Source organism: Anoplophora glabripennis, unplaced genomic scaffold (genome assembly GCF_000390285.2).
Source record: "Anoplophora glabripennis isolate ALB-LARVAE unplaced genomic scaffold, Agla_2.0 scaffold73, whole genome shotgun sequence".
NCBI lineage: Eukaryota > Metazoa > Arthropoda > Insecta > Coleoptera > Cerambycidae > Anoplophora > Anoplophora glabripennis.
Window position 1 is genome coordinate 250,499 of NW_019416874.1, and position 12,203 is coordinate 262,701.

The following is a 12,203-nucleotide window of genomic DNA, read 5'->3' on the forward strand; positions in this document are numbered from 1 at the left end:
AACATTTTGCGCAAAATATATATTTTTTTCCTATTCAACAGATAGATACAAACCCATTTTTTTAATTTTGGACAAAATTAAATTTTCTTCGTATTTACACCTATTCAAATTTTAATTTCATACTAACATTGTATTTTTCAATCGTCATTTTAACCAGTTGCCACTGATAAAAACTTATCTTTGTCAGTATTTTATTGGCCACTCATTAAATACAAATTATGTTTACAATATTCCTTCTGGTTTTCTTATCAATTGGTAATATCTAGTTAATTTTTTGTTTTCGATTTCTCAAGGGTACGTTGCTAATCAATCGTCTTACAAGTAACTTGGCAGCATAACAAAACGTCACGATACATATTATAATAAAAGCTATAACGTCTAGAAGGTACAGTTGAAACCAGTACAATTCTATAGCAGCATTTCTTAGATGAGGTGCTCCACCGTGTCTTATAACATATTCCATCCAGAACACTGCCACATCCAGAGGCTTTGCCATTTGGTCATTAAATACGTTAGACAACTCCTTCGCATTTTTTGAATACCTAAGTAACAAACAATATTATGACATATTATATAATGATTATTTAATACCTTTGATTCGTCAAGATCTGTTTTAAAGCTTCAGACAGAGATTCTTCTGATAATTCCTTTAACGGTAAATGTACGGCAATCTGTTTTTCAACAGATCTGGCCACATTCATCTTCTGATCGACAAATACTGGAATTCCTATCATCGGAACGCCATAATATATGGCCTCTGTAGTACTCAGCAGACCACCGTGTGTAATAAATGCAACTATATTCGGATGGGCTACAAAATCATAGATGTAGTTTGAAAATTGAAATAGTGGCTGTGATTTTTACCTAATATATCAGTTTGTGGCATCCACTTTGATATGAAAACGTTTTCTGGTTTGTTAGGAATATCCATTCTTTCAAATTTCCACAAAACCCTTTGCTTCAGTTTAGAGAAAGCCTTCAGGATTCCGTCCAGTTTGTGTTTCGGTAAGTCAGCAGACTTCAAATTGGTGCCCATACTGAAGAATATAGCTCCTTCGGTAGCTTCATCTAAATATTTCTTAATGTCACTGGGAAGCTCCTTATTAGTAATATGAAACCCTCCAATTTCTATAACATTAGTTGTCAGGGTCGAAGGAAAAGTGGTGCTGGCATGGGAATTCTGTAGCATTATGCTAACGTTATAAATGACATCCTTCAGATTTAAGTTTCCTGGAAAATATTTAGTTAATAGTTTCTGTTGATGAGGATATGACACCACTTCCTTATAGATTGCATGAAACCAATTCAGAAGAGCGTTATGTAGTCTCTGAACGAACGTCATTCTTTCTGTGTACGATGAAAGGGATAAGGGACTGACTGATGGAAGTCGCACGTTGCCGACGAATTGCGCATCCCATTCGGAAAACCCTATCGAACAGAAACTGACTAGTGGTGCCTTGAAATGTGCTGCAAACCCCATGTGGGCCTCGTTTACCAGTATTTCTACAAATACCAGGTCGAAGGTTTCATTGGAATGAATTAGTTGCTGTACTTTCTCGTGAGCTAAAGTATGCTCTGTGATCAACTGTCCCAATTCCTCAAGGTACAATATTGATTTAAATGGATTTGCGTCTTCTTGAAGATATAAATCACCTGTTAGGGAAAGAAAACTTAATAATTTCAAAAAAATTACATAATTTGCCACCAAGAAAATTGGACATGCAGGTCCAACCTACACAGTGACATCAAAATTAATCCGATCGGACTACTCCTGCTTCCAGCGGTCCCGACTGAATATTTGTTATACTTTATTATAAAATATATAAATCAAGAATTTGACATTTTATGATTCGGTAAAAGCTGTTTTACATTGACAATTTATTGATCAATTAATTGATGAAGTCGCTTCATCAAGAAATTGTACAAGTGTAATGCACCAAATCAGCTGTCAAATAACTTCATCAATTTATTCATCAAGTTCTTGACGAATTAGAGCATGTTCTAATTTTCGTCAATTTCTTCGTGAAGTATCAACCCAACCGATTTCCAGCCTCAGATCAGTAATGAGGTTATGTTATTGGAATATGTAAATAATTGTGTGGCGTCGTGCTAGTTTTGCATTGTTTTTACTGATTTATTATTTACAAAAACTAATATTTATATAATATGTGTCAGAACGGTACCGCTGCTGTATCACTACAATTATGAGTGGAAAGGTGACATTTTTGCAATTTATTTGCTTCTTTGATTCATTGGTAGAACTGATTCATACGTCAAAAAACTTGACAGTCTGTAGCAGTGTAAACCACACTGTTTACCAATAAATTCGTGAATTAATTGATGAAGAACTTCGTCAATTTATTGATGAATAAATTGTCAAGTAAAACAGCTATAACAATTATATAAATATTTAGAATAAATTTCCTAAGTATACCTGTAAGGGTCTCATGGAGGCCATCAACCAAAATCAGTGTGTAGTTCTTAATATCTTTAGTGGGCTTGAACGCGCTAATAACAGTCACTTCATGTCCTCTCCTAACAAGCTCCTCCATTAGTTTTTCACCCATAATAAACTGACTGTAGCCAGGACTAGGGAACACTGCCAGGATTTTCGCGCATTTCACAAAAGATACTACTTTTATTAATAGAAATAAATAAGTAATTTTCATTTTATGTTGAAAGAAAAATTCGTATCCGATAAATAACTGCCGTTTCCTTTTCGGCTGTTACGGCTGTCCGCGTTGGTTTTAAGAGTCATCTCTAGTTACGTGTGCTAAGTTGGAGGTCGTGATTATATTATCACTGGTTTATTAGATATGATTTGATAACGATTGTTAAATAGTTCAGTGCAGGTCTAGGTTAAAATTTGTCAAAATTTTCTCTTATAAATAATAGGTAAATACATACTGATTTATTTGTGGTACAGATTTAATTTTTATCACTGTTTATTTGGATATTTTGCCACATGTGTAGAGTATTACAAATGAGAAAAAACAAATTTATATCTGCTTAATATGTTGTGATAAAAATTATCTTAAAGTTATTTGCTGTAAATAAATGACAGGGCAAGTTTAAATTGTAAAACTGTAAATTAATTTGTGCTGACGCAGTAATGGTCATGTTTATTTATTTATTTATTTATTTATTTATTTATCACATTTGGAATGCAAACAGGCTTGCTGCCCAAAACTGCATCCACTAATACAATTGTGAACATAGTGTAAACAAAACAAAAAAAAACTAACAGGAAATGGATACATCAGTGAAAAAATGTACAAAAATAAGTAAAAAGTTAATTAAAGGAACTGAATATTCCTAATAAATCTTTTGAAACTGCTGAGAGTAGTATTAAAAATATCAATATTAGAATCGACAAAGTACATATTATAATTAACAGTCATTCTATACAGTGGACTATTTAGTCCGAGATTGGTATGTTGGGTTGGTGTGCTAAATAAATTAGTCGTCCTCGTATTTCTAGAAGGAACATGAAAATTCAGTAAAGAAATTAAATAGGGACAGTCTAATAAATTATTCAATAATTTAAATAAAATAATAAAATCAGTGTGAATCCTTTTTTGTTCCAAAGGGACGATATTAAATTGTTGTTTAGTAGCTGATATGTCATCAACATTATAAATACCGTTGACCCTGAGATTAAGGTAACGCACAAATCTGTTCTGAACTCTTTCCAGTCTCAATTTGTATATGTTATAATTCGGACTCCAAATTACACATGCAAAATTAAGTCTGCTATAAACATAGGCATAGTACAAAGATTTAAGAGACTTTTCGTCTCTAAATTCCCTGCACGTCCTGAAAATGAAACCCAACATTCCATTACATTTTCGACAAACATAATCAATATGGTGACCAAAACTCAACCTACTGTCAAATATAACGCCTAAATCTTTTATTTCTGAGACACGCCGAAGCTCCTCATTATTAATCTGGTAATTAAAGATGTAGGGACTAATATTTTTAGTGAATGTAATTGAATGGCACTTATTAATGTTTAAAAATAATTTAAACCTATTACAATATTGCTCAATCCGGTTGATGTCCTGCTGAATACCCTGGCAATCAATTAGAGATGAAACTGCGCGAAAAACTTTCAGATCGTCTGCATAGAGGAGAAACTTAGAGTATTTGATACATTCGGCTAAGTCGTTGATATAAATAAGAAATAAGAGGGGTCCAAGATGGGAACCCTGGGGAACACCAGATGTAATGTGGACTGTATTGGAAAAATGACCATTTATTGCAACCATTTGAGATCTGTTATATATATAAGATGTAAACCAACGTAAAAGTTCACCGTGCACACCGATTCCCGCTAACTTAACAATTAATATATTATGATCAATTTTGTCAAAAGCTTTACTGAAATCGGTATACACGGCGTCAACCTGGATTCTCTTGTCCATGGAATTGCGAATATAATCACTATAGCTTAAGAGGTTAGTATCTATGGAACGCTTAGAAAAAAATCCATGTTGTTCAACAATTATAATATTTTTTAGAGATTCAAACAGAGCATCGTAAATTATGGATTCTAGTACTTTACTGAATATGGATAGTTTACTAATACCTCTATAATTCTTCACACAGTTTCTATCTCCGGTGTTCTTATAGATTGGAATGAGATATGCTTTTTTCCACATTGATGGAAATTCCCCTAATGTGAGAGACATATTAAATAAAATGGTTAATGGTACATATAGGGCTGTAGCACAATTTTTAATAAAGTAAGCAGGTATACCATCTGGACCGGCGCCTTTGTTGACATTGATTTTGTTAAGTTTATTAAATACATCCTGTTCAGTTAAATGAATTGAATTGATGTTGACGCTACCAGTATTTAGAAAAGATTTAAAAGGCACCTGATGATAAGGTTCATAAACACTTCGAAAATAGGTTGAAAAAAGGTCACACACACTGGGTCCCATAGCGGTACAATCATTATAATGCATCACATTGGGAATGCCATTGTTACGTTTAAAGTTAGACACAAAATGCCACAGCTTCTTTGGATTTGACCGAACATCCTCCTCCACAGAACTTATATACTTTCTATAATCATTTAGTATCATCTGTTTACTACGACGTCTTAAGGAAATAAATTTAATATGATCTAGTTCATTCTTATACATTTTCCATTTTTTATGATACTTTATTTTCTCTTTGACAGTAGTGATAGTAGCCATAGAAAAGTAACTAGGATAATTACGAAATTTAATTTTAGCCTTAGGTACATGTAATGAAAAAATGCGATTTAGCTCATCATAAAAACAACTGACGGCTTCATCTAGTGAACTTTTATTCAATATACCATGCCAATTAATATCAACTAGGGAATTACATATATTGATACAATTAGCTTTTCTAAAATTAAAATTATGACAGGTTATTTTATTGGATAAAAAACCAACAGCAGAACAAGAAAAATAAAATTCTAGTGGAGGATGATGAAGATCAGGGGGCACAAGAGGAGAATCACTATTAGTTATTCTTTTTACATTGAAATTATTGCAAAAAATTAGATCAAGAATATGAGAATGAGAATTAACATGCGAATTAAATTGCATAAGCTCTGCTAATGACATTGCATCTATAAGATCACATGTTTTGAACAATACAGGGTGTTTTAGTCATAATGTCAATAATTTTAAAGGAAGCTAGGGAAAAAGGAGTAGAATACGAATACGCGATTTAAAAAATTAAAAAATGCATATTAACGCTAAAAAAAAATGTTTTCAAATCATTACCTATTTAAATCCCTTCTTGGAACGTTCCTGACCGCTGGCGGCATTGATATACAGTGTAGGAAAGTACCGATGGTCTATCAGAAGTTACGTGAGAGCGATAAAGTAACCAATAGAAATCCATGTGATAGACAAGGATGGCTATAATAAAGGCGTCTAATAGTCAACGCCCATTTCGCCCTTCCACAAATAAGAAGTGGATCTTATTTGTGGAAGGGCGAAATGGGCGATGTCTATGAGACGCCTTCATTATAGCCATCCTTCTCTATCGCATGGATTTCTATGGCTTACTTTATCGCTCTCACGTAACTTCAGATAGACCATCGGTACTTTCCTACCCTGTATACATTCACAGATCCCAAGTCAACTCGATGTCGGCCTGAAGCGACGTTGCCAAATTTAAACATTTTCCTAGACATAAATAAAATGTATGTATTGACTATTTTAGACACCCAAAGATTTTTTGAATGATGAAAATATATTTGTGGAATGTATAGCATTTTAAATTTTTATAATGTATCACAAAAATAAAAATAAAATTCAAATAACAGTAATTTTAACAGAGAAAGTATCAATTATCCATTTAATTTGAAATTCTTGGATAAATTTAAATTTATCTAATTCAGAAGAACTAAAAAAGCCGATCTGAAAAATCCTATGTGAGGCACATAACTTTTTTTGCAAATTGCAAAATCACTCTCCCTCTCCTACAAAAGTATGATCACATGACATACCTACACTAAAATCGCTGTATCTTTTCCATTGTGGCACAAGCAAAATTCGTATGAACTAAGACGAAAAGTTTTAGTCAAATTAGTCCCTGTTTTCATATAATTGAAATGTAATCTTGACAATTCCCAAATTTGGATATCTCGCAAATTTTAATACTGGTATTATTGGATACGAAAATATGCCAAAAAATCGATATTTCAACGCTCAGAAAATATATACAACAGTTGTATGGAGACGCGATCAAAACAACTGTGAAATTTTTAATCTGATGGTCGGCTCTGTTTTGTTTTATATGCGCTAGTCAAACTACCCAAACTACAGTCTAAAACAGTTTTAGTTACTAATACCAGTAATACCCAATAAACGTCTTCCATTTTCGTTCACTTTAATACACATAAAATATTGGAACGATTGTCTGTGACAGATTGAGACTATGAAGACATTTATACCATCATTGTATTTCTTTTTAGCGCGTTTAACAAATAATGACTTTGATATTAGGACACATTCGTGACGTAATGGCAATCTTAAACTGGTCTAATGTAGGTATACCCTAATGTTTCATTTGAGTCGCTTTATTGTCGAAACAGTCCGAAATAGACTGCGGGTTGTATTGCATTTTGCATACTTTCTACATATCCCCTCTCCGTATCTATGACGTGATCTCCAAATTTGCGGGAAAACAATTCGGAAGATGCGATTAACGGTGGTAGATTTTGAATATTTTATTATTATTTATCTGATGTACAACGATATTTCGCTTTAATTTTGTTTTCGATTTTCTGTCTTTATTAGGCCTTCCGAGTGCTAAAATTAATGACATTATATGACTGAATCATCCTGTATATGCTATTGCAAGACTACCTACTTCCTAAGATGCAAGTACATATTACTAAAATTTCCCTAAATATTTTGTTTGTTTTAAAGCGTGACTTAAAAAATAATCGCATCTGTATTTGAATATTTGATTAATACATGTTAAAAGATATATCTAAATTATACAACGAACAAATAAAAAATTTGATATAGTAAAAAAATTAAAAAACTAAAAAATGGTACAATAATAAACTACCTTTATTTTTATCGACACAAAAAAATGTTATTAAGGAGAGGTGTTTAAAATTAACTCAATTAAAATTAATTCGAGTTGCTTTGATTGATTTTATTGTGAGACAAAATTTTTTGCATGTCATGATTTGTATAAACAAAAGAAATGGCTTCAAAATCTAGAGCGCATTTATTAATTAGTTTATAAATATTTTCCCATAAAATTTTTGAATTAATAGCATGTTTTCATCACGTTAATAATAATTCTTCATGTCAATCTTATTCTTAAAACCCATTTTTTATCATGAATAATCGTTTTCTGAAAATGAGAAATTTTACCTGAAAAAATAGCTCGTAGACAAATTTGTCCAATCAGAAAAAAGGGCATTGTTATCACTTCTTGTAAAATTATTCATTTTGCATCGTCATTATTTAAGGTCATGCGATAAAATGTTAGATAAACATTCTTAAACGATTAAATAATAGATACGGAACTTTTTTCTCTCCTGCGAATGTTTGTTGAATATTCAGGATAGTGCCAAATTTTTAAATAAATTTTTTTCCGAAAATGAATAACAAGGCATGGTAGAAATAACATATTTTTTGATATCTTGAAAGTTTTTCCAGATATTTTATTTATTGGAGGGATGTACTATATTGGCATACTGACGAGAACCACTAAGTTCGAAATCGGTCAATGCCTGGTGACTCTCCTGACGAATGATCTTAGCTATTTACTACATATTGGGGATGTAATTAAATAATAATTTGTGTAGTGTTATTCAAATCTCATATGATTCCTAAAGATAGTTTTAGTTAGGTTAAAAAATTTAAAAATATATTAATTCCTAGAATATATACAATAATTTTGTAACATCGATCGAACATGTTTTGAAATTACATACATTTCAAACAATTTCTGTAAAAAATACTTTAGTTGCGTTATCAATGGAAAAGAATTAAATTTGTTTTTTGATGAATTAAATACACGCAGCAGAACTTTCAAAAACAAAACATTGTGAATAAATTCTAATTCACTTTTTGTTTGTGGGTTTTACTTGTGAGAGCTTTAGTATTTTTCCCGAATATTCGTCTCAGAAGTAATTTAGCAACATAGTAGAATGCCACTACACAAAGGACGATAAAACATATGACGTCAAGAAGGTAAAGTTGGAACCAGTACAATTCTATGGCAGCATTCCTTAAATGAGGTGCTCCACCATGTCTAATAACATATTCTATCCAGAACATTGCCACATCCAGGGGCTTTGCCATTTGATCCTTTAGTACGTTAGAAAACTCTTTAGCATTCCTTGAATATCTGCATGAACAGAAATAATGGGAAAGAAAATACATTAATAAAAATAGTATAAAATTGTACATTATTGTGTATTTCTTGGTAAACTACTTACTTAGGATTCTTTAAGACCTCTTGCAAAGCTGCAGACAATGATTCTTCTGATAATTCCTTGAATGGCAAATGTACGGCAATTTGTTTTTGAACAGATTTGGCTACATTCATCTTTTGATCACCGAATATTGGAATTCCTATCATGGGAACCCCATGGTGTACTGCTTCGGTACTGCTCAGCAAACCGCCATGTGTAATGAATGCAACTATATTTGGATGGGCTATAAAATTACATTACAAATAATTAAAAACTGAAACACGTAAAGCAGATGTTTATTTTACCTAATATGTCACTTTGCGGCAACCACTTTGATATGAAGACATTTTCTGGCTTGTTGGGAATATCTGTTTCTTCAAATTTCCACAAAACCCTTTGCTTTAGTTTAGAGAAAACCTTCAGGATTCCGTTCAGTTTGTCCTTAGGCAAATCAGCAGATTTCAAATTGGAACCCATGCTGAAGAATATAGCGCCATCAGTAGCATCATCCAAATATTTTTTGATGTCGCTGGGAAGTTTTTTGGTAGAGATATGAAACCCTCCAATCTCTATTACAGAGGTCGTCAGAGTGGTAGGGTGATTGGTGCTGGCATGAGAGTTCATGAGCAAGATGCTAGTATTGTACATGATATCCTTCAGTTTTATATCTCCCGGAAAATACTTGGTTAAGAGTTCTTGTTGAGCAGGGTAAGAGACAAGTTCTTTATAGATAGCATAAAACGAGTTCACTAAAGTGTTGTGTACTCTTTGAAAGAATGTCATCTTGTCTGTATATTGGGACTGCGTGAAAGGGTTAACCGATAAAGGTCTCACGTTACCGACCAGGTGGGAATTCCATTCTGAGAGTCCCAATGAAGACCATGTTATGAGGGGAGCATTGAAGTGTGTGGCAAAACCCATGTGAGCCTCGTTTAAGAATTGTTCGACGATTACCACATCGAAGGTTTCGTTTGAATGTATCAGTTGCTGCACTTCTTCATGGGCTAGAATGTACCCTGTAATGACCTGTCCGAACATTTCTAGTATCGATATTGCGTTGAATAAATTTACATTCTCTTGCTCAAATAGATTTTCTGAAAAAAATAAGCTATAAGAAACTAAAAACAATTTCAGTAGTCTAGCAATAATCAAAATCATTTAAACTGCAAATCAGGGTCTAAAACTAATAACAATCTAAATTGTTAAAACTTATTGAGAACCTCTGAGTCCTCTGGAATGGCCCGTAAGTTACACATAAACATATGTCAATATTTGTATCCCTTCCTTAAATGATACGTTGTCTTTGTCTTGTTTTTTTTTTTTTTTTGTAGTAAACAGTAAAACTGTTGGTTTAGTTTAAGGTAATCTAAGTACAGTAATTTATTTTTCTAAATAAGTACTTATTTTAAGTGCTTTCTTTTTATGAAACGATAGTGCCGGTGGTGTATGTATTTTTAAGTGCGATAAACATACCAAAAAAAAAACGATGAATTAAATAGACATGGTTATGATGTATGGAAAATCTGAGGAATTAATTGCACATCTTTACGTAGGTACAACGTTTTTCAAATAGACATGCACCAACATCTTGTTAACAGAAGCAGAGTATCGATATGGGATCAGCGGTTCCAAAAAAGTTTTCATTGTATATCAGTGTGGTAAGGTGAGTAGGTATTAACAAAAGTTTTGTATATGTATTATCGATTATGTAAAAATTAATATGTATATTTTTGCAAATTGTTACATTACCTTCAGTGGTCTTAATGAGGCCATCAACTAAAATCGGCCTGTAGTTCTTGATGTTTTCTTTGGGCTTGTACGCAGATATGACAGTCACTTCATGACCTCTTCTAACAAGTTCCAACATTAGGCTTTCAGCTAGGATGAATTGGCTGTAACCTGGACTGGGAAAAACTCCCAAGATTTTCGCGCATTTTGTAAAGGATACGACATTTATTAACAGAAGGATATAAGCAACGTTCATGTTTGCGTTAGTAGAAAAATACTAGATCAGAGCCGCAGCGTGACCATCGATTATGGGTCTATTTACGCTTTCTCGATCGTCGAGGTTAAATTTTTTTCTGGGTCATCTCATCACTAGTATCGCGAGAACAACTGACTTGACTGGCGGCAGATTTGGGATAACTAATTTATCGTGGTACTTTTATTTGCCAGTTACAAGATATAGCAATTTTTTTTAATTGAAAAAATAATAATAGAAATTACAGTGCAATATTTATCAAGGACTCGAAGTTAATATATGTCCAACAAGCACTATGTCTATTTCCAGAATACGGTAAGCATTAATCATCAGAATTTCTGGCAATTACATATTTCACTGCAGATAATCTTATTTTTAGATTTATTTATGTAGGAAGAATTAGAAAATTTTATTATAAGGATGCAGAAAAATATTAATGTTTTGAAAAAATTGTAGTAGCAAATAAAAAAAAATAGTGGTATATATCTAATTTTTAAAGACATAACCAAATACAGGCTGTCTCCTAAAAAACGCCGCAAGGCATAACTCCGTTATTTACAGTCTAATTTAAAAAACAAAAAATTTAATGAAATGGCTCGAAATACACTTTAGACTAGAGGAAGCCTATTAGAGCTTATTTACTATTTTTTTTTTTTGAAAAGCAATGGTCAACTTTTTTTTTCCAAATGGCAATATAGTATTTTTTTATTTATTATTGTGCAGATTTATTTTCTGAATCCAACGATGTATATGAACTTGACTTTTGTAAAGCATTTATTACAGAAAAGACGACAAAATAATAGTGGATACCGCAATTGGCGCCCGGCCATTAATTCATGACAAATTTATTTTAACTAAACATCTGTGCCATAGAAAACAAAAAATAATACAGCAAAGCAAATAAAACTCAAAAGAGAATTTTGTAGTTAACAGAAAAGAAACAATACAATAAATATTGATTAAAAAAAACAATTTAATTAAATACATTACCATTATATAAATTTCAACACGAAATAACATTAATTAGACAAAAAACACATTAAACGAAGAACAGCAAACACAAACGAACTAAATAAACAAATTGTAGCCGTAGTTCCCCACTAAACATTTTTCAGTTTCTGACATGTTTCACAAATGTTTCCATTTTTCTTGAAACGTTTCATAAAAAATCCATGCAACGTTCTGGTAACGTTCTAGAAGCCCAAGATGTCCTCCCCAAAATACGTTTCCAATGAAACGTTTCAAAAAATTGGTTTCAGTAACATTCTTTTTATGTTCCATTTATGCCCT

General features: G+C 32.3%; 2 protein-coding genes across 2 annotated transcripts; both read right to left on the minus strand.

Annotated features, from left to right (window-relative positions):
• Positions 1 to 173: 173 nt before the first annotated feature.
• Positions 174 to 2,905, minus strand: LOC108904998 (UDP-glucuronosyltransferase 2B1). The gene is made up of 4 exons (XM_018707750.2): positions 2,435 to 2,905; positions 865 to 1,653; positions 592 to 811; positions 174 to 542 (listed from the first exon to the last, which is right to left on the minus strand). The coding sequence occupies exons 1-4, from the start codon at positions 2,667 to 2,669 to the stop codon at positions 263 to 265; spliced, it is 1,524 nt and encodes a 507-aa protein (XP_018563266.1). The 5' UTR covers positions 2,670 to 2,905; the 3' UTR covers positions 174 to 262.
• Positions 2,906 to 8,541: 5,636 nt separating this feature from the next.
• Positions 8,542 to 10,916, minus strand: LOC108904990 (UDP-glucuronosyltransferase 2B7-like). Its single transcript, XM_018707740.1, has 4 exons — positions 10,682 to 10,916; positions 9,238 to 10,026; positions 8,957 to 9,176; positions 8,542 to 8,865 (listed from the first exon to the last, which is right to left on the minus strand). Exons 1-4 carry the CDS (start codon positions 10,914 to 10,916, stop codon positions 8,574 to 8,576), a joined length of 1,536 nt encoding a protein of 511 aa, XP_018563256.1. The 3' UTR covers positions 8,542 to 8,573.
• Between the last annotated feature and the right edge of the window lie 1,287 nt (positions 10,917 to 12,203).